The sequence below is a fragment of the Onychomys torridus genome, chromosome 3 (assembly GCF_903995425.1).
Source record: "Onychomys torridus chromosome 3, mOncTor1.1, whole genome shotgun sequence".
In the NCBI taxonomy this organism is placed as follows: Eukaryota; Metazoa; Chordata; class Mammalia; order Rodentia; family Cricetidae; genus Onychomys; species Onychomys torridus.
In genome coordinates, this window is record NC_050445.1 from 74,553,749 (window position 1) to 74,578,200 (window position 24,452).

General features: G+C 36.4%; 1 protein-coding gene across 3 annotated transcripts in view; it reads left to right on the forward strand.

The window, feature by feature from the left end:
• Positions 1–24,452, forward strand: part of Pclo (piccolo presynaptic cytomatrix protein) — a 341,154-nt gene that overhangs the window by 232,465 nt on the left and 84,237 nt on the right. For all 3 annotated transcript variants that reach the window (XM_036180305.1, XM_036180306.1, XM_036180307.1), the window contains exon 10: positions 14,962–15,087. In XM_036180305.1, coding sequence (XP_036036198.1) covers positions 14,962–15,087 — 126 coding nt within the window. The remainder of the gene's footprint in view (positions 1–14,961; positions 15,088–24,452) is intronic.

A 24,452-nucleotide genomic window follows, 5' to 3' on the forward strand; every position in this document is an offset into this window, starting at 1 on the left:
CTGGTGAGGTGACTATCCACACAGAGTCCCTGGTGAAGTGACTATTCACACAGTCCCTGGTGAGGTGACTACCCACAGAGAGTCACTGGTGACTGACTATCCACACACAGTCCCTGGTGAGATGACTACCCACCTGGTCCCTGGTGAGGTGACTCCCCACACGGTCCCTGGTAAAGGGACTACCCAAACCTTCTGCTGTTTCTTGTTTGTGTTGTTGGTCATAGAAGTTGTAAATGGCAAATGTTGCAGCTAATAGTCCTTTGTAGTGTATGTCATCTTCTTGCATTTATTTCTGGTATGTTTTTTGTCATTCTATGTTTTATTTTTTTATTTTTCAGATTATAATTTATTACATTTCTCCCTTCCCTTTCTTCCCTTCAAACTCTTTCATATGTCCTTCCCCACCCTAATTCAAATTCATGGCCTCTTTTTTTACTAATTGTTATTGCATTTATATATGCATTTATGTATATATATATAAAATGTATATATGCATATATGTGCATGAGTGTGTGTATTCCTAAATATTGAAAATTGTGGCAGCTACTATAAAAATCAGTTTTGAGAGTTCTCAAAAATCTAAAAATCGATCTCCCATTTGACACAGCTATACTACTCATTGTCATATGCCTAAATCACTTGATATCCTACCACAGATTCTTGCTCAACCATGTTCATTGCCACTATACTCACAATAGCTAGAAAATGGAAGCATCCTAACTGTCCTTCAACTAATAAATGTATAGTGATAATGCAGTCCTTGCACAACAGAATTCTGTTCAGCTGTACATAAAATCATTAAATTTGCAGCTTAGTGAGTTAGACTAGAAATATGTCCCTTTCATTTGTGCAGTCTTGTATTGAGTTTTGAAATCTGGTTGTATATCATTCCTCAAACATTTTAGTTTTCAAAAATGTTTGAGTAATTCTATTGCCTTTGAATTTTGACTAGGTTTTGAATCAGCTTTCCGGGACTGGGATGGGGTTTGTGCTGAAAGCGAAGATCTCACATAAAACTTCTGCCTTAAAAACACTGAATTTTCCAGGCCGTAAATATATAACCTCTCATTTATTTAGATCCCTCTCATTTTTCTCACCATTTTTATTTATCATATATAAAATTAGCATTTATCCTATTAAATGTGTTCAAATTTTTTATTCAGTTTAATATTTTTTTCTTTTTCCCCCCAGTTTGATCTTATTTTAAAGAATTTTCTTAATTGAGATTTTTGAATTATCTGTTGACATTATATAGAAATTGTTATTTGTATATTAATCTTTAGCTTATAGCCTCACAGATTTTATCTTCTTAGAATTTTTTATTTAATATACATGATTTTGTACATGCAAAATTATGTCATGTGCCAACAAAATATTTCCTACTTCCATTCCAATTGAATGCTCTGTTTCTTTGATAGGACTAGGTAGAATTTTCTGTACAATCCTTAATACAGTATCCCGGGAAAGCATTTTTGTTCTGCCCCGACTTTTAGGGAAAACATTTACTCTTCCACAATGACAGTGTTATGAAGAGGAATGTACAAGCATCTTCCTGTTTCCACCTTGGCAGTTTTTGTTTGTTTGTTTTTCTATTGTTTTGTCTTGTGTTGTTTGAGAGAGGGTCTTATGGAGCCAAGGCTTGCCTTGAGTTCACTGGACAGTTGGAGAATGGTCTCCTGTCTCCAGTGTGCTAGGATTATAGAAACATATCATACCTATTTGAATCAGGCCTGACTTTCTACCTTAGTTTATGGTTTTTATTATGAATATATTCAGCATTTTTCCCAAACTATTGACTATATGTAGCAAGGTCATCATGTGTTCTTTGCTCTTTGTTGTCAATAAGACACATATTAATTGATTTCTTGATTACAATCTACATGGCATTTGTAAAATAATTTTCATTTGTTATAATGTGTGATTATTTTATGTTTCATGATTCAGCTTGTATGTTAGATATTTTTGTGTCATGTTCCAAGGTTAGTCTATGCTTATATTTTCATGTGATGTCTTTGAATAGCCTTGTATTATAGTTTTCTAAGAGTTCTATCTGAATAGCCAATGATGGGCCACAAGTTCACCTTGAGTGCCTTTCACCTACCTCTAAGGCTGTAAAGTCTCATTGCTGAATTGGAATATAAGCTGGGGAGAAATTTTAAAGCTCAAGAAAGTTTTAAATTTCCTAGTTTCTTACTTGCATTATGTGTCTCGGTTATCCTCCTCAGACTAAATATTCGTGGTGGTGCGGGCTCTTCCTGGTCTATGCTGCCGATAGACCAAGATACCATTTCCCCAGGAGTATGGAGAGAGTTTATTAACTGACTATGATTCACCTAGTTATCAGTGGCCCAACTTAATACATGGAGAATCTTCAGATTTCCTATTCGTTCCACTCTATAGCAGCCAAGCTTCTGGTCTTTATAGCTCTTTCTGCTCTCTTTAAGACATCTGACAGCTGAACTTGGTAGAGAAGTAGTCTAGAATGGTACAATAAAGTTCGTCTGTTCTTCCGCAGAGGCCAATAGTTCCTCTGGAATATATACTTCTCTCATTGTATGATTTATTCAACTTCCAAATGTTAAAATGGTTAATAATTTACAAAATTTTGCTCAGTTATATAGTTCACTCATTGAAAGAGGATTTTATTTTATAAACCCTCTATATAATTTTCAGCATTTAAAAAGTTTTCTTTTTATGGTTTGCAGTTCCACTTTTTATTTTCTATCAAATGTAAAGGACAAATGCATAAAATCATTATAAACTGGTGTCATTGCATGAATAATATATACAGCTATAATTTGTGATATTGAGCTATGACAGAGATATAGAACTTTATGGGAATAGACTTTTCATGTGAAATTGAAAATCAATTAGTATCACTTGATATTTGACAGTTTTAATAGTAGGTTCAAATTAAAACTCTCATGGTAACCACAAAGAAAATATCAGTAGAATAGAGATAAGTGGAAATAAAAATAAAACCAATTATATCAATGCAAAACAATAAAATAAACATGAAATAAAGTAAAAATACAGGAATCAATAGTCAAACCTATAAAGTGTGCAGAAAACAAATTACAAAGTAGCAATATGAGTCTTCAATAGATAAGTAAATTAAATTTCCCAAACACCATGTGTTAGCAAAAAGTATTTGTAAAAATATCCAACAATCTGTTATCTACAGTGTGTTTAGATTAGTTCCAAATAAGTTGAAAATAAAAGGACTGAAAAAGATATTTCATTCATGTAGTAATCAAAAGATGGTAAAAATAATTGATAATAGATAACACAAAGACAAAAGCTGTAATGAAATATATATATTGAAAAAGTGAGAGAATTTACCAAGGGCATGTAATGATTATAAATATGTTTGTACTAAACATCAGAGCCCTTACATATATGAAGTAATCATTGTCAAAATTAATATAGTTATAGTTGAAGACTTCAATGTGTCATTTTCAATGTCAAAATGACTAGAGATATGATCACCAGTAAAATAGAAGAAATGAACAGCATTTAGACTTAAAAGACCTACAGGCTCCTTGCAAACCAAAAGGAAAGCATACATCTTTTTATTCCTCAAATTAACATGGAGGATTCTGCAAGATGGAACAGAAAGTAGGCCAGCAAACAAGCCATTAATTATGGTACATTGATACACTAGTAAAAATACCATATTACCTTGGGATTTTAAGTCACCTACACAATTGTTTTTGATTGTACAGTGTTATGGCAGTTAAATTACTATATTTAAGTAAAACACGAATGATTAACCTATAGAAATTTGTCCTGATGCAATATTCTCATAAACAATAGTATCTAAGTGTTGCATTAAAATACTTTTTGTATGCCTAAAAAGAAAGCTGGACTTCTAACAAATGTCCCTATACTCTAGCAGAATGAATCATGAGTTAACAGAATAGTAGTTCCACGTTCTCAAACTCACTCATAGAAACAATAGAGTTCTGAGAATCTCAGAAATCTGGAGAAAAGAATTACAGTGTTCTATTGCTTCAATGAGTCCAGTAAGTTCCTAAGGAATATAATGCAATTCTTAGAATCTTAAGGAAAACGAATGTCTACTTTGTGAGAACAGCACTAAAATTCTAAACTCACCCTGCAGCATAATTCCTTCTTTTCCTCTCTTTCTTTAAAATTTTGATGAAATATTTGATTCCTCTAATAATAAAAATTGTATAAAATTAATACTGTGTAGAGAACCAAAGAGATATGAATACAGACAGATTATAGTCACCTTGACTCCTTGATTAGTTCATGCTCATGTTAACTATTTCTAAGCCCATGAACTGAATTTTAAAGAATGTCCTAAACTGAGGTGTAAATTATAAATCTATATGACTGAAAATATCATTTATTTTATGTTTTGAAATTCCACTTAATGATACATTAAAATAAATTTATCATTAGGATCGTTTAGACTCACTTTTTACTTATGCTCAACCTTCTATGGCTTAGACCACTGAGATACAGAGTAGGTGGTGTAAGCATTACAGCTTAGAGGAAAATGTATGCTGGCAGTCAGGGGCCATGGAATACCACAAAGTCACACCACACAACAAACCTCACACAGAGATTTATTGGGAGGGAAAGAAGACAGGAGTGTGGCTGCTTCTGCTTTGACAAGAAACAGTAGAGAACTGAGCAGAGGGCAGGGCTTATACAGAGTTTCTTTAGGAAGAGCTTTCCGGGATGGAGACTTGGTAGGATTTCATGTCCAGAGACTGCGCTTTTTACTCTGTAGGGTGCGGGAAGGTTCCAGCAGTTAGGACAGTTAGAGTGATCTGTGGGTGGAACCTGGCAGTTGGAGGTCCTCAGCGGAGGAGAAGGTCACTCATGTAGCTAGGGGGCTTAAAGGTTGTAATATTTGACAAGTGCCAAAGCAGGAGTAAAACTCATTGCTTCTATAAGCTTTATAGCATAATACTATGGTCTAGCACTTCTGCTGTGATAGGAAACCCTACAAACACAGTTTTATGCTCTATTGAATAATAATAGATATCAAACACATAAAAAATTAACATATAATCAATATAATTAAAATATTTTCCAGACTATTAAACATACTTGAATTAACAACAAGAAAGTAAAGATATATATATGTATATATACATTATATATATATATGAAGAAGCAGCCCATATGTCAATCCCTACATGAATACATAAGTAGGTGATGTGATTATGCACTACACAAAGACAATAGCTTTCTTTATTTACATATACACTATGAAGGGTCAAAAAAGTTGCCTGACAACATACATCTCAGAATGCCTCCTTTGTTCTGTGAGGCAGGACTGTACATCCATAGAAGGATATTACTTACCATATAAAAGGAATGAAGAACTAATTCACCCTGAAACTTGAAAGAGTTTTGGAACCATTATAATAAATGAAAGAAGGTGTGGCCCACATATTGTATGATTCTGTGCATAGGAAAGGATAGAATAAGATATCTGTAGGACAAAAAATAGATGTGTAGGGCAAGGCTAGAGGGCTGTGGAATAGGTGAGTGAATAAAAGCAGGTATATAGTTTCTTTTTAAAAAGATAAAAATGTGTTCTCAAATTGACTATGGCTGTACATACATTATTACATACATTATCAACTAACCACCATTTATTTGTAAACTATAAAAAGATAAGATCTGCTATGTCTGACTATATCTCTATAAAGCTGTTAGAAACATCTACGTTGTTATAATTCTCTTTCACAAGAGAATGCATATTTGACACTCCTGTCTTTGCTGTTGACCACAGAGCATATCAATCCCAAATTGATGTTCCTTATCATAGGGGAATCTGTAAAGAAATGTGGGAGAGATGAATATCACCTGCTTTATGCTGCATGCCACCTTTGCATACATTTTAAATGGATGTATCAGTAAGCTGGCAGATCACTATGTAAGTCTCAGGATGTCAACTTTTTCTATTTTCTTCTATTGAAAGTAGATATTTTTCATACAATGTTCTTATTACAGTTTCCTCAACTCTTCCCAGATCCTCGCCACCTCTTCTCCCAGCTGAATCCCCACAAGCATAAAAAGAATAATAACTAAAATAAAGTAAAAACCAGAGTAGGACAAAACAAGCAAACAGAAGAAAAAGTGTCAAAGAAAAAGCAGAGAAACACATACAGACACTTGTTCACATACACAGACTGGAAAACATGACATGTACTCAAACAACCAGGAAAGTTTTGAAGAAAAAAAAAGCCCTGACAAAACATGATAAGAAAACATCCTCTAAAAAAGCCACTGAGTTTGTTTTGTGTAGGCCATCTACTGCTGGGCCTGGGTCCTTCGGAGTGGTTTGTGTACACAGCCTTTCAGCAGAACAGTATTGGTGAAACTATTAAGGCCACTCCATGTAGTTAAAAGGGAGGTTTATTTTGTGGGGTACTTACAACTGAAGGGATAGGTTGTAGGGTCTGGCAAAGATATGGCGCAGTTCGGCGGTGTTCTCTGGAGAACTCTGTCCGTCCACCTCCAGCGTCCAGGGTCCCAGAACCAAGTGAGACCTCTCCTCTCGATCCTGGGTCTTTCGCTTCCTCCCTCAGCCCCGCCTTGTGGGCGTGACCATTACCTAAGCCTCAATGGGGGTTGGAACTTCCAGGCCAATGATGGGATTGCTACCCACTACAGAACAGTAGTATTTGGTTTTTTCCCCTGGGCCTCTGGCCTGCTAGACTCAGGTACTTGGCCACCCATGCAGTCTTGAGATGGGTCTCATCTCATGGGAGGACATACAATCCAATCAGGTAGTAGCTGGATTTTCCCAAAGGCTTTGTGCCACTGTTGCGCTAATTCATCTTGCAGATAGATCTTCATGGTAGATGAACGGGTTTGTTTCTAGGTCGATGTTTCCTTTTCTCCTTTGGTAGCACACCTTCCAGTACCATGACCACTAATCAGCAGGGGTGAAAGCTCTCTGTAGGCACCAGCTTGACTTCTCCATGTTCAGTTAGTCTTGTAGGTGTTGTCTTCACTGTGGGGCTTTGCCCTCAGTTTATGGAATGCTACTGATAGCCTTGACAGTAGCCTGGGTTGTTTGGCATTTCCCCTGAAGCCCTGTGGCCAACAGTTGGGTAACTTCATTACATGATGAAAGATATCTAGTTGGGATACATCTATTATTTGGCAATTTCATTAGGATCAACTTCATAGATGTCTATATTTTAGGAAGCTTCTGCTGTGGACTTCTCCTCCAACAGCCATCAGTTTCCCAGTTTAGGGCTACACACCCTTTATTCTCAGCTATTTGACCAGTTATGATTTTCTGCATTAATCACTGCCCATTTCAAAAAATAAAAATTAAAAAAAAAAGTTTGGTGACCAACATTGAGAACATTATACCTTCTTAAAATTTCTTCTGCTCAAGAAATTAGTACTTTACCTTTTTAATTAGCCTCATGTAAACTTTCAGGACATGGGCAGAGTGCATCCAGATCTTCTTCACTGCTGACAGGGTCTTGATCTCCACTAAGACCTCAGGAACTGGGCCATGGCTGTCCCCTTCACTGTCAGCACTCTCCGACTTCAAAGTTGCTACAGGAATGTCCCATTAACCTCTGCCCACAGCACTCAACAGCTTTCCAACCCAGGTTCCAAATGTTCCCACAGCACTGTTCAATTACATAAAAGCCACATGGTCAAATTTATCACAATAGTACCCCACCTCACCTCCAAGTTCCTGTGTCTATTTCTGATAATGTTGCAGTGATAAAACATCCAAACCACAAGAACTTAGCTAAGGACTGTGGTTACTTAGGTGAGAACTGGTGTATTTCCAGTGTGGTTGTACCCAATGTGACAGGGTAGGCATGGCACCTGTCAAAGAAGGCCTGGTGACAAGAGCAGAAAGCTGACTGGTCACATTTTCATCACCCACAGAATGCAGAGAAATCGCGTGAGGATACTTTTAGTCGGCATTATAGAAATAGTCTGGACACCTGAGCCTTATTTACATACTAATGTGATTTAGCAGCATTAGAACTCTTTCTGAATTAGTCTCTCAACTCATCCCTCCAAAAATTCATCACCAGGCTTTAATGCATGCATCATTTATACTCATAGATTTTCAAACCAAATCACCTAACTAGTAATCCAGATACTACTCATTTAATAAATCTATAAGAATTTCATATTTGTATTAGAATGCTAAAACCCATTGTTGCAACAATATGCATTTCCATTCTGACAATATTTCACAAAGATATAAACATGTCATAAAAATGTTTGCAACAGTTGAAAAATATAAATTATACTGACAACATCATGATCATTTCCAACTAACCCATTCCAAATTTATTTGTGCAACATAACACATGGGCTGCCTCAGCTGTGAATATTTCTTTTCAGCCTTCACTGAAAGAGTCTGGCTCACAATTGTTTGTTGTTGTTTTCATATCTTAGTAATTTCTCCTTTTAATGTATCTGATGGCAATTTCTCCTTTCACCCTTAACATCTGAGCAGAGGAAGGAGGGTATGTTGCCATCAGAATGATGAAGTATCCATGTATTCATTATTTGAGATGGTGAGTGCTTACTACTCTTGTTGTTCCAGAACCCCAACAGCTACAGAAGTCAAAAGATTATTATTCATGGCCCATTATCTTTTTGATTGCTGTGCTCTAACATTGATTGCTCACTGCCTTCTCAGTACTATAAAATTAATAATCTGCAAGTTTTGATAACAAGGTAATATTAGCACAGAAAAATAAAAATACAACTTTTATCCTTCTATTAATTTGTTATTATGGCTTAACAAATTAAGATTTGAAGCAATACACATTCACTGTGCCAAAGTTTTCATGGTTTAAATGGGGAGCCTAGTCATGACCTTGCAAATCTACAATCTGTGCACTAATCAAGCTTTGTTCCTCTAAGATTCCTCTCCCAAGGCAGCAGGTTGTTGTTAGTAGTTTTGCGGCGCTAGGAACACGTCCCGAACACGACAAGACCACGGGAGAGTTTTATTAAAGTGGATAGAGGTGACAGGCCTGGGTGAAACACACGTGGGTGAGGAGAGAAGGGGGAGAGGGGGAGAAGGGGGAGGAGGAGGAGAGAGACTGAGAGCCTCGCGCAAGATGGCGCCGGCTTTTTAAAGGTTGGGCCGCGCATGCGTACAGGGACTCCTGTGTGTACTCCACAAATGCGCGTAGATTACATGTAATTATCTATCAGTTGTAAGAGTTAGCTCCTTGAGGTTACAGGTCTGAATTCTAGCTCTTCCTGAGGGCTGTCATCAGGGACCATTCTTACCATCTCGAGCTCTTTCTCAGGCCCATGCCGAGTGCCCCTCACTCAAGGTCTCATACAAGGCGCTTCCACTGGAAGTCTAGCAGGACTATTTGTTGTTGAGGTTGGCTAAGATGCCATTTCTCTTAAGAGGTGGTACCCACAGTACTGAGTGCACATCACTTTTGTTAGATCCTATCAATAAGAAAGTCATGAATTCTACCTATGCCAAAAAGGAGATTGTGACTGAATGATAATTTTGATAAAATATGTCTGTCACAACACATAAATCATCCTAAAGCACTTGATACTCAATTTGGGATTAGAATAGTACTATATGTCTTCCTTATATTTTCTATGTGTTTATTGTGGAAGCACACTCTAGCTTCAAACTAATGTGACTAGTTCCAGTGACACTGTTAAATTACAAAAGCATCTCACAAGAAAAAAAAATTGTCTTCCCAAGACTAATGAATGACTTCAGCCCACTAGCCCTGATCACTCAATAACACTGATATTTGTCCCCAGTAGATTTAGTATAATTCAGTATCTATAAAATATGTATTAAGTGACTCTGACAGCACATTCAATTGCTTTGGACTCTTTATTCCTAGTAAGTACAAGAGGACTACTTCAATTGTTTTTATGAAAGTATTAGTTAACTGTTTCAGATTAGTCTTGATGTTTATAATTTTGCAATTGCTTTAGATAAGATGCAACAAAAATCAGAAATGTTATGTCATTTCATAAAGAAAGAATGTGCTCATAAGTATGTCAGTCCTGGAAAACTTTTTAATGGGAATTATTTCTTCAGAGTAAAATTACTTTAACAGCATATGGATCGCCCAGAGTCCCAGGAAGATGCTACATCTGGCGTGGGATATCTGAGGGAAAAAAAATCTACGTACACTGTGCTCTTATGTCTGCTAACTTCATTCCTGTAAGACAAAATTCTGTCTTTACAGCTACAGCTCCATCAGGCATTCAGGGCAGGAATAAATCCAGATACACCAAGCTCCTCGTCCGTCTACTTTGTTTCTCTGGGATGGAATCCTGTCTCCATAGCTTCATTTTCGTCCTGACACTCAGTTCCTCTTTGTCCCCTCTTTTACTGCCCTCTCATAGTCCTGCTAACAACTAAGCTCTTATGCTTCCAGCCTTATCTTCATCCTCTGTTTCTTTGCCCTCCATCTCTGCTTGCTCTCCACTCCTGGCTCCAATCAAAGAGTTCTGCCTTACCATCTACCAAACCTCTGTGTTCTTCTCTTCTCTCTAGTTACACTGTTCTGTCTGCCTCTGTAGAAAATTGCCTGTTCCTTCTGCCTTCTCAGGAATGTTGCTCACCCTACCTTCCACCTTGATATGTAAAAACCTCTTTTGTTCTCAGTCAATTGCTCTGGAGAGCCACTAGGCCTCAAGGCAAGAGGATAATCTGAACTTCATTAGCATAAGAAACAAACCTATGTGTCTCCAGCCAGTTTATCACCTAGGCTCCGAAGGGGGCAGTTAGTTACCTAGAAGTTCGGCAGGTCTGAGGAGTGGAACTGTTTGCCAAATGGTCTGGGAATATTTGGGCATGGAAGAATTTCATAGCAGAAGACAGCTGAAATATTAAAAGCTGGATAGCACCAAGTATTCATAAAAAATGGTTTGCCTTTTGGCAGACCCTTGGCCAGTCAAAGTATAGCTTTAATACACAGCTGGACTCCTTATAACATATTCTTGTGGCCCATTGTGACAGCATACTCATGATATGTCATTTGAAAACTTGTTCAACAAAGCCAAAATACAAATGCCCTCTGCTGTACATTCTGACATTTTTTTTTTTTTTTAATGTGCCATGTCAACGGTTGTTTCAGATACAAAGCAGGAAATTGGTTTTATCTCATTCTGTGTGTTATGAATAGGGATATTCTTTTAAACCTTTTGAGTCCCACATAACAGTTTCATTAACATGATAATGTATATAATTAGAAAGACAAATATGAAGTAAAGTTTTAAAATAGAAAAGAAATACTGTCTTCATATTTTCGAAAAAATAAACATCTTTTCATAGATAGAAAAAAATAAGATAGATATACATACATACATACATACACACACACACATACATATTTAAAATTTTGGTGGAGGACAGCATCCTAAGCAGTAATGCCTATATAAGAAAAAGCAAATGGGAATACCTGAGATTAAAACTGGCCTCTTCAGTTTTCAGGTGGACTGGCTTTGTGTGTTTCACATTCATGCTTTCAGGAAGGTATCATCCGTGGACTGTAGTTAAGGAATCACTATGCATTTTAGGAAGGTTTCTCTTATACCAAGCAGAATTATTTTTAATTAAAGAAAAATCATTCTTTCATTCCTCATATTTCAATATCCATGTATAAACTGTAGCATTTTCTTTTTTACTATGCATTACTATTGATTTTAATATAATTTGCTTTTCTAAGTACTTACATTTATAGTTTAAAACAGAAATTCATGCCGGGCGGTGGTGGCACACGCCTTTAATCCCATCACTCGGGAGGCAGAACCAGGCAGATCTCTGTGAGTTCGAAGCCAGCCTGGTCTCTAAAGTGAGTTCCAGGAAAGGTGCAAAGCTACACAGAGAAACCCTGTCTCAAAACAAAACAAAACAAAACAAACAAAAAAAAACCCAGAAATTCATAAATGAAAGTATAGAAACAAAAAAGATGATGTAATTGACCTATATAAATAGTATGTGGAGACATTTCCTTTGTCCTCCACACTTCACAAGCATTAATATTTGTGTAGATATCTGATTTTTCTTTCTCAAACTAAAGACAAAACTCTGTGTAATACATTTATATTCTTTAGGTTTTTATGGACAAATATAATTAGAATAATTATTCATAAGATATAACATTTAATTCATACAAATTCCCTTGATCCTTAGATGCATCATGTAATAATAAAAATGGAGTGAAGCCAGTACTTTAATTTTGCCCAAACTAAATGCTATAAAATCTCATAATATTTTCATGTATTACTTTAAATGTTACAAAAGCCTTGTTTGTGGCATTTAAAGAATTTAATGTAACATTGATAAACGTATACAATTAAATCATCTTCAAACTGTGAACTCACATGGGAATATAGTTTTCCCTAAATATGCTCACTTTTATGCATAAGTTATTTTAAAAGTGATTCCATAAACCTAATATCTTAGTACATGCATCAAATATTTATAACATGTATAGAGACATAGAACAATCAACCCATCTCTGCTGTAATTCTAGGGACATTAATAATAATGCCTTTTCTCACTGCTTTGCCAGCTCTGTCACTGGGCTTTCCCTGGCACACTTTAAATGTGTTATGAATTGTAATTGACTTGCTCTCCTTAAAATTCTAACTTCTTTCTTTTTTTTTTTCATTAAAGTTATATTCTTCATATTAATTGTTGTTTCATATGTTTCTTTCTCCTGTCACACTGTGAAATCAAGTCCTGTGTATTTCATGACCTCCTACTAAGAGAGTATTAGTCAGTGCTTCTACATAACTAAATACAGTGGCAAAGGAGACTGGGGTTTTTCCTTAAAAATGTCAAAAGTTATATATACATGGAACCAGTCAGATGGCTCAAATGGTAAATGTATTTGCCACCAAGCCTGATAACATGAATTCAGTCCCAGAACCTATGGTAGAAGGAGAAAACCATGTCCCACAAGTCATCTTGAGACCTCCACATCATTATCATGGCTTACACACACACACTTACACACACACACAGAAACACACACACCCTTATATGCATGTCTACACACTAAAAAATAAATACAAAAAGCTGAAAATTGCTAATATAAATATAAATAATTATAAATATAATTCCAGTCATTTTAGTTCAAAACTACTGTATTTTTCCATTCATCAACTTACATTCACATTGTTCTTTCTATACTTGAAGAGGGATATTTTAGTTTTATGGAAATGTAACACACAATGTCCAAAGATCCAAATTTTATTTTTCAAAAAACATATAAACTGAATTAGCTTTCATAACATACAAATTAGTGTAAAAACAGCCTAGTTTTCCTTCCCAAGACTATTTACTTTATGTTATTATACAAACTTTTAATATTTTATGAAACTTTTAGTACTTTCTAAAACATAGTATATTGGTAAACATGGGCTAGATTAGTTGATTAAAGACTGGCTAATACTATTTTATCTACTATATGATTAACAAGTATCTATAGTATTATTGTAGATTCTTTTCTGATGACTTCATAAAGTCTAAATTCCAGTGACTCACCAGGTTGGACCCAGATTTACTTAAGTGTTGTTATTTACCAGATTTATTTCAATTAATGCAATTATGTTAAATTGATTGCATAAAATAATTACTAAAAAAAAAGTCATGCTGAGCCATGAACCTTGGGACAGAAAAATCTCTAAATGTGGAACTAGAAGGAGTCAGTATCTTGCTTCACCATGAATCCTTAATGACAGGACATTTAGAAGCAGGTTACTAATTTTGATTATTCTGACTTAAATAAGGGATGGAAGGCAGGGGAGAAAAGGAGAAAACAAGAAGAGAGAAAAGAGGAAACAAGAGAAAAAGGTGGAGTAATGACAGAGGAAGAGGAGGAAACAAGGGAGAGACAGGAAAGGAAGAAAGAGGGCCAGGGCATGAAGGAAACGAAGGGAGGGAGGGAGGGAGGGAGGGAGGAAGGCAGGAAGGAAGGTCATCTATTTTATCACATGAACTGGAAGGGGGTGTTACACTAAAATATATCTTTGCTTTAGAAGTGACAGAAAGGTTCCATGATTTTAAAAAGTTAGTTGTATAACCTTGTACTGTGCAGACACTGGCCAAGGCATTATTTTTGAAGAATAAAGTGAGAAAGGAGCAGGATTTTAAGACTGAAAAGCTTTAAGAATTGTACTTCCAATATCAAATGCAATAAAATTCACTTAAATTAGTAGGTAATTGTGTCTTCATCAGACATTAAGAGTTCTGCTTCCTTGTGTTACATTTTGCTACAAAGCCTTTGAAATGTGCCACACAAACATACCTGGTACTATAAGTACTCACTTGTTTTTAGCTTATTTAGAAACAGTGCACCAACTTAGCGTGCAACAGTTCATGTGCATCAGAATTGTTTGTTATAATTATTGATGAGTAATTATAGAACAATCTGGTTATGGAGTAACAAACCAGGACTAAGTTATTCATAATCAGAAACAACATTCTTGTGCCACAAGCAGTACACAGTGGGGAGTTAAAGTTAGGAGTGAAGAGTAACGTAGGTTATGGTCTTATTACCATATAAAGTTGTATTGCAATTGTATTTGTCTGGTTTACAATAACCATGGTTATGTTTCTGAGAGTAAATTGTTCTTAGTTTCATAGTTGAATTATTTGCTCTGAAGTTTTTCTGAACATATTCTTTTGTAATTTTAAAAAATATATCTGTTTTAATTTGGGAGCATTTACTATTTGAATGAATATAACTAACTTTGAGAAAGTGTTCAGTAATAATCTAATTACTGTAGATTATACTTAAGTCCCAATAACCTTATGTATTATTATCCATTTTTGAATCAGAATAATGTAATTTTGCTATTGAAGTCTACTTTCTACTCTTAGTGTTGTACTGGGCTTCTGGGTATTTAACCCACGTTTTGATAAGTGTTTGCTTCTCGAATTATTACTAACAGTTTGCTAATTTTTAAATATAGGTAACGGGCTAGGAATTAGAATTGTTGGTGGTAAAGAAATCCCTGGACATAGTGGAGAAATTGGAGCCTATATTGCTAAGATTCTTCCTGGTGGAAGTGCGGAACACACGGGAAAACTTGTAGAAGGTAAGGATTAGAAACTCTGTGGTGTGCTCAGACTTCATGTGTTTTATCTGTTTGAAAATTAATGTGTAATTTGTTTACATTTTGTATCACAAAATCTTGTAATTAATGGTGGTGAAATTTTGGCCTAGCAATGTTATGATGTATTAGGATATAATAGGAGATGTATTCACAATAAGATAATGTTACTTTCACTTGCGTTGCTCTCTTGGCAGTTTATTAGCTACTGGCATACTTTATTTAAAAACCCAATTAGTCAACATTTTTAGTGATGGGTACTTTTTAAAACCTTTAATAATCTAGTTTAAATTTTTATTATAAAAAAGAAAAATCAGACTGAAAGCAGCTATGAAAATGTAAAACAAAACTGAGTGGAAGCTAAGGTCAGGTCTCCAGCTACAGATGGCTCACAAGCCAAATCCATCTGCCTCTGCTTCTTGTCAGCAGTGTGTTTTGGAACATAGCCAGGATTATTAGCTTAGACAGGAACAGACATGCTTTCCTGTTGCAATAGCAGGGACAGAGATTCCATGGCCAGTGACATCCAAAATATTCACTTTACTTCAGAAATTTTTTTTTTTTTTTAAGCTGAGAATGGAACCCAGGGCCTTGTGCTTGCTAGGCAAGCGCTCTACCACTGAGCTAAATCTCCAACCCTACTTCAGAAATTTGCCAACATTTGTATGTGGTACTGTTTACTTTTAGATACTGGTCACCTCACTGTGGACATTTTAAAATCACATGTATTTCATCACCTTTACACAGTAAATTTATAGATGGGTTTTTAAAATACATTATGATGATAATTTTATTTTTCTGTGAGATAATGTAACCACTCTGAATGCAAATTCTATAGCATATACATGCAATACTCATGAGCTATATATACATTTATGTAGCTATATATACATATAGCTCATGAGATTCAGGTGATATTGTTTATAGTGAGCATTTGTATATCACAAAAATATTTATAACCTTTCTGCTTTGTTCTAAGTAAAGTACTTATTTGGAAAAAGGGTTTTAGTTTCACTTCTTGATTTAAACTTTGCCTGCTATTGCCTGCAGTCTTTAACTACTTTAAAACTGACTCACTGTCATTTTCAGTGAAATGTGTTGGAACCTACACACACAGGCCTTGCATATTTTGATAAATTATTATTAGACAGTTTACCCACACTATCCACAGATTTATTTGTGAAGTGTGTGCTTGGTCCATTGGTACAGCTTCTCGAAGAGCCTTGTGTAGGTCTCTTCCAGCTTCCAATTCAGACACCTCACAACATGATTTTCAGTTGGTCGTGGTAGTTTAACATGGAAAGAGCCAAATGCTATAAATTCACTCTCTCTTTTGGTTGATTATTTCTTTTAGAATGCCTTTATTTTATTTACATTCTCTCTCTCTCTCTCTCTCTCTCTCTCTCTCTCTCTCTCTCTTTCTCGTGTGTGTGGTGTGGTGTGTGTTTGTGTATTTCGGTATTTTGTTTGTCAGTAGTCAATACCTATATGTCTAATTCATACATGGTATCTTGCACTTCAGCATAAACTTCTCAGAGAATACACTATACACCAGGTCTCAGAGCCATTGTGGTGCAGCTTTGATTTTTATTCTTTGTATGAAGCATTATTCAAATACCAAACAAGTAGCACTCGAGGTTCTGTTCTCATTTAATGTTAAAAAAATTGTTACATCTTTGAAACCTATTTATTTAAGGCAATGAGGGTAATTTTCACAGTGTTTTAGATTTCTTTTCTAAGGAAACAATTTATGTGTGAATAAATGGTCAATGGGTAGTAGATGATTTGTTTCATTTATGTATATTTGTTCATATAATTGAATTTCTTTGCTTAATGTGTTCAACATAAACTTAAGAATGGCTCATCTCTTTTAGATTTTGGCTCTCTGTATTTCTACATATCAGAGTATAAACTGTAAGCCTTTATAGAATTGATAGTCTTTCAGGTGTGATATGAGTGGCAACTTGTTCACAATATATATTTTAGCTCTAATGCTGTCCAGTGTTTGGCCACCTTTCCTATGAAAGGCTTCTCAGGAACATCTGGGTACTATCATTTGAGATCTTTACACCTAGATCAATGATAATAAATCTTTCCATGTCACAATGTCAATACTACCTTTATACAAATTTTGTCCAGCTATTTTACTTGAGGAAGCTTAGTCAATAGCATTCCATCTTTAGAAAGATAAATAAATTCATAGCTTGTCTCTACAGTTCCTGTTTAAATTCCAAAATTTTCCATTTCCAGAATTCCCTCCATTTTGCTTTCATTATAGTTTCTACTTCCGTTTTCAGGTCTGGAGCAGTTTGTGTTGTCTTTTCCGTTTTTTTTTTTGTTTTTGTTTTTTTGTTTTTGTTTTTGGTTTTTTTTCGAGACAGGGTTTCTCTGTGCAGCTTTGCACCTTTCCTGGAACTCACTTGGTAGACCAGGCTGGCCTCGAACTCACAGAGATCCACCTGCCTCTGCCTCCCAAGTGCTGGGATTAAAGGCATGCGCCACCACCGCCCCGCTCGTTGTTTTGGTTTTGTCTCTTTCAAATGTTTGTTTGTATTATCTTGGCTCTCTTAGGGGATTTGTTCATTTCGTCTTTAAGAACCACTATCATAGTTGGTTTTGAGGTTGCTTCAGCTATCTTGGAATATTCAGGGCCTCTTGTGGTAGGATAGCTGAACTATGGTGGAGACATGTTGCCCTGGCTGTTACTGATTGTGTTTTTACACTGGTGTCTCGCATCTAGGTTTGGGATGAGCATAGGTCCAGGTGCTGATTTCTGATTTTATCTTTGCTGGGGGGAGGGGGGCGGGCGTATTTTGTTCCTTAGTTTCTGTTTCCTCTCTGGGTTTTCAGAGAGTGTGACGGCTCTGTGTTGCCTGTTAAACTGAACTGTTGTGTTCACACGGGATGCGTGTTGGTACTGGAGGCTGTTTTTCTGCCAGGCATGGCCTGCTTGAGTTGGGGGCTAGCATACAGTGCTGAAGAGGAGCTTTGGAGAGGAAGATCTGTGGGATCCTCAGGAGATTTTGGGCATGGGGAAGGAAGATACAGCTGGAGATCTGTGTCAGAGATGAGACTGAGAGACTGCCTCTGGAGTAACAGAGCCATGCTTTCATTTTTGATTGAGTGACTTTGTAAGTATATACCAAGCAAAAAGCAGAAAAATAAATGGCAAGTAGCAGACAGAAGAACATCATCAAATTGGGCATTCAAAGCACCCAATAGAGAAATTTAGTGAAGGAAAATTGAGACCAAAAAAGGGTAAAATCATCAAATCTGGAGGCTTACAAACACCCAACAGAAACATTGGGAGGGCGCCACTTGAATTCAGCAAGCTGGAGAGTCCCGTGAGGTCTCATGCAGGCAGAGCAGAATGTTCCCTCTGGTGAGGCTTCCAAGTAAAAAAACAAATAGCTGCAGATAAAGATTAAAACATCAAATGAGACGCTCACATCCAGCAGAAAGCAACTAGGGAAGCTGAGCTGAGTTCCCATTTGAGCTTTCTGTCTCTGGATGAGATTCCCATAGCTGGGCTTCCAGTTCCCCTTCCCACAGCAGGCCCGTTTATATCACACGTCAAACAGCAGGGACATCTTCTGGAAATGCTTTAGCTTCTTTCTGTTTCAAGAACACAAGGATTTTACTCTTGAGTGTTTTTGTTCCAGTTGGGGTGGGTAGCAACCCCTCCTCAGCTGAAGGGCATCAAAAGACACTTTTACAAAACATGTTAGAGTCTGAAACGGGGGTGAGGCTCAGCCCTACTTCAAGAACCAGCTTCTCAGTGAGCTTAAACAACAGTGGCAGGCAGTTTATCAATATAATATACATAACGAACAATACTAAACAAGCCAAATATATTTTAATTTATTCTCAAAAACTATCTCTACTATATTTCTTTCTTAAGCTGATAAACATGTACCTAAACTTAATTAAGCAAATTAGCATGTACTTCACATTATATATAATTTATTTATTGGTGAAGAAATTTAAGATTAACTCAGCAAATTTCAAGGACATAGTAGAGCAACACCAACTATGCTCACTGTGAATGCTGCTGTGCCCAGATTGAGACCCCCAGAGAGACCACCGATGACGAGCCTGATGACGAGCCTGTCGGAAGGCAAAAGCAAGGTTTCATTCTGGATATCCAAAAGCAATACAAGCCTAGGCAGGGACTTCATCCGACAGATCCAACACACAGGCTGGAGGAAGTGCCCACCTCTCTGCAAGCTCAGTTTTTATAAGCAAAACCCACAAAATTTCTTAGAGGGGAGGGGGTTAGTACGGGTCCATCCTTGATTGGTCCAGTTTTTCCCGGGCCTGGACTTTGTCTTATTGCAGCTTCTCTGTTTGCCCTGTCAGGAGTTTTACAACCCATCTCTAGGGTCCAGTCATGTTATCTCCACAGAGGGGCATCTCATGGTTAATCAGTCACCACCAGACGTCCTGACTTTTGTTCTTTTGAAACACCTGACTTCACATCTCCAGGAAGGGAGAACTGTGTCTGGGCCTTTGGTGGGGGTCTTTCAAATGCCAGTTTCCCAAAATCATTCTTCCTGTAACTAAAATATTCAATACATACATTGACCATCATCTCCCATTTCCCTCAGTCTCAGTCTCCTTCCAATTCCCATTCTCCTTCTGCTTTTAAGAATTATAAGAATATGAGAATCTTCCATTTAATGCTAAATATTGATTATGATATTTCTTCAGTCTAATGCTCTCCCAACTGAGCTATTTCAGTGGCTTGATTATGATATTCTTACCAAAACTTCCTTTTCAATTACAGTCTTCCCCTTAACTGATTTATGTAGGACTTTAAAATCATATCTCAGAAATATTTGCAACAGTCTGTGCATTTAATCTACAAAATAATATTATGAAATAAAATTTATATTGTCTTTTTGAGGATGCTTATTGGAGATGATGACATTGCCACCTGTTCAATAGCACCTATGTGTGGCGGTATTGTGTTCCCCAAAATATTGTGCATTGCACCGATAACGCCCGTGCTACCACCACCTGTTCACCATGTCCCAGCGAGGGGCTGTGGATTGTCAAAAAACAGAGACTAGAGACAGCAGGTCACTCCTGTCAGCAGAATGCCGAATGCCACTTATTGAAAGAGGAAGGAAACCTTAAATACAGGCTTACAGCACAGTGGAGGGACCCTGGAGGGCAGAAGTTCAATACTGATGTTTACAATCTTACATCTAAACTGTTAATGCCCAAATGCAGGATACACAGATAAGGAACTTCCCTTAAGCATTCAGGAGGTGGAGACCAGCAGAGAATCAGCATAGGGAGGACATCTGGTCAAGGTCGGCAAGCAAGGTGGCAGTTACCCAAATTGGGAGGCCAGGGCCCTACAGTGCACCCTAATAAACTTATCCGGGGTCAGAGACAGAACAGCCACAATATTAAACATAGAGGTTAGGCAGTGGTAGCTCACGCCTGTAATCCTAGCATTCCAGAGACAGAAATCCCTCTGGATCTCTGTGAGTTCAAGGCCACATTGGAAACAGCCAGGCAAGGTGACACATGCTTTAACCCAAGAAGTGAGCCTTTAATCCCAGGGAGTGATGGCAAAACCAGAAAGATTGTATAACGAATGAAGACCAGAGACTAGAAGCATTTGGCTGGTTAAGCTTTTAGGCTTTGAGCAGCATAGTTCAGCTGAAATCCATTGTGGATGAGAACTCAAGGGCTTCCAGTCTGAGGAAACAGGATCAGTTGAGGAAATGGCAAGGTGAGGAAGCTGTGGCTTGTTCTGCTTCTCTGATCTTCCAGCATTCACCCCCAAAACTGGCTCCAGGTTTGTTTTATTAATAAGACCATTTAAGATTCCTGCCTGCTACACCTGTTTATTAGGAAACAATTTTCCTAAAAGAAAGTGATGATATTCTGTGTTAAAATCCATTATCTGAGTAACAGAGTACATTTATATGGCATTAAAAAGAAATAGTTAAGAATATATGAATATAAAAAAAGACACAGTGGGGGGGGGGCACACGCCTTTAATCCCAGCACTCGGGAGGCAGAGCTAGGCGGATCTCTGTGAGTTCGAGGCCAGCCTGGGCTACCAAGTGAGTTCCAGGAAAGGCACAAAGCTACACAGAGAAACCCTGTCTTGAAAAAAACCAAATAAATAAATAAATAAATAAAATGACATAACAATAGTTTGAGCCATCAATGGTTCAGTCTGGACACTTCAGGCAGAACGGTAACCATCTGGGTGTTTCATCACTTCTTCACCTTCCTTGGTCCACTCGGTTAACTATTCATCTCTACATAATTCCCACACTTTTTTATTTGCTCTGTTTATATTAACTAGGCGTCATTCTTCAGATGTGATAGTTTTAATATGCTAATATCATTTAATTAGTCATTAGAAACATCCTTCCTAGGCATATTAACAGAATCAACTAAGAAATTCAATTATGAATTTTTTTTTGTTTTTTGAGACAGGGTTTCCCTGTGTAGCTTTGGAGCCTTTTCTGGAACTCGCTCTGTAGCCCAGGCTGGCCTCGAACTCACAGAGATCCACCTGCCTCTGCCTCCCGGATGCTGGGATTAAAGGCGTGTGCCACCACCGCCCAGCCCGAATTTTTTTATATCTGAACTGAAATCTACTTAAAATGAGATAGTGACATTATGCAAATTACATATTTCCTGAGGATCGATCAGATTATGCTAACATGCTCATTATCTTCTGCTGACTTTTCAGTCACTTTCTGATTTATCTCACTCTAGTAATACAGAGTAATCTAAACCACTAGATTATAGTATTAAATTGGCTTTGGCATGTGTATCAGTCCTTCCCAGAAATATTGGACCATAATAGTTGATTGTTTGAGTAATCACTGTGAACCAAAAGAAAAATTCTATCAGACAGTCTTAAGGCTGGGACACAAATCATACTGAATTTTATCCCTTTCTCTTCTCTGTGAAAGCATGGATTTGCAATATTTATACTGAAGTCCAAAAAAAAAACAAACATGATTTTGTATCTACAAATCAATTGTAATCAGTTCCAATTGTCTCTTTAACTGCAGGTAGAAAATTTCATTGCTTTTATTAATTTGGTGTTTTTTATGTTTTATATTTTTTTTTATTAAAAAAATTTCTTTCCTTTTACATACCAATCCCTGTTCCACTTCCCTCCCCTTCTCTCATTCCACCCCCACCTACCCTCATCACCTCCTCATAGAGGGTAAGGCCTCCCCTGGGTAGTCAACACAGGCTGGCAGACCAAGTTGGGGCCATACCTAGCCCCTCCTCCTTGCATCAAGGCTGAGTAAGGCATCACACCATAATTGGTGTTTTTTGCCATATATTCAGTTAAAAAAAAATCCAGTTATGAATTGTACATTCTAGAACATTAAGAATAAGCCACAATACTGAGAATGCCCTGTCAAAGCCAGAGTACTTCTTCCAGGATAAGTGACTTCCTTACTGTGCCCTTGTGTTTACAAGATTTCTGGATACAATGGAAGCCATAGAACTTAAGGACATCTTGTAGCAATTTTTCTTTGAGGTAGTGCTATCCTCCATGGATCACACAAGCAAACAGAATGACAGTTCCTAATGATTTTGAAAAGCTCAACCACAATATCTTCGCTAAAACTGATTCCCTACTTAAGTTCATTTATCTTTCCTATGTGGTTTACTTTCACAGATAATAGGATTATATCCTATCAACATTGTATAATAACAGCATGCTTATTATAGTTTTATATATATATATATATATATATATATATATATATATATGGTGAAAGTTGCTTCTCTCTAGCAGAGGCACAGAGAAGAGATGAAGAACTCCATCAACCTTGTTCCTTTTATTGCTTACCATAAAATCACATAGCACATATCAGGTTCCTGTTTATTCACTGATATCTTCAGTTTTTAAATGTCTGAAACTTTAATATTGTCATATAAGTAAAAATCTCTAAATTATCTTGCTTTATTATAATTAAAATGACATCACAAATAATTTGTGTATTTTGTCACAAGTTTACAAATTTGAATATTTGTTGTATTCAGTAGAGCTAAATGTAGTGTTAGTAAGCATAAACTGAAAGTATTTTCCTATTTACTAATACTAGCATTGACCTAGGAGATTGTCAAAGATTATATTTGTATATAGCCAGTAACTGTATGATGTTATGCAAGTAATTTTTTATAAGAGATTAAACTAGAGCATCTGAAAGGACTTACTCATTTTATAACACTAGTCAAAAACCCTATACTAGTTTCTAACTGATAATATATTCCATTTACCTAATACTTCAATATGACTTTTTAAATTAATTTTAAGGTACCATACTACTGGATTTCATTATGGCACTGAGATACAAAGTGTCATTAAGCTCTGTTCTAACCCATCCCTCTACCACAATTGCCTCCCCAGTGCCCTATGTGCCTTTCCTGCTGGCCTCTTCCTTCCAAAAACTGTCTTTCCTTCTGCTTCATGTCACATTACCCTGTTCTTCCCATTATTCCTTTCTTAAGATGTCTCACTCCCCTGATGGCCCCGTGATTTACTGATTTTGTAAGTTTGAACAGCAAATTGTCACTGTTGCACATTTGGAAAAAAAAATAAGAATTTGTCTTAGATTTTATACAGGTAGCTGGTATACTAGGCACTGTCTATGGATATCATTGTAGTGTCATCTGTGAAGTCTCTATTTGACAAATCATTTAAAATATATCTTGATATAACTTAAATACATGAAAATATTAATGTTTACTTCTAATTCTAAGTAGTAAGAATGATTTGCATACATAGTATTTTCTTGGAATTTTTTTTACTAGAAATTTACTAGATTTTTCTATAATCTAGTTAAAGATGTACTTTAAGATTGAAAATACATCTGAATATTAAATGCTAAAATAATACTCTATAGAATACCTACAAATGTAAGTTTTTCCAAAAGGATTTGCATATGTTAGTTAACATAAATGGGCTTGTCGAGTTTCACAGTTGACAAATTTATCAAGTATCTTTGAGTGAGGTAGTACAGTACTTTCTGCTTCAATTTTTTTCTCAAGTTGGATATCTGTATTTGGGAGCTTTTGGACTTCCAAATGTATTTAAAACTCTGTCTCTTCTGTGAACAGTGCCTTTGATAGTTAATAGAGGTTGCTTTGAGTCTTTAGGAAAATTTGGAAACAAACATTTTTAACATCATTGATTCTTGAAAACTGTGGCCCTATAATTATATTTCCATTTCTTTGTATCCTCATCAATAGCTTTCATAACTGCTTTATACTTTTTATTATAAAGATCTTTTACATAATTGAATAAATTTATTTCTGGCTACTTTATTCTTTAAATTTTGTAACATTAT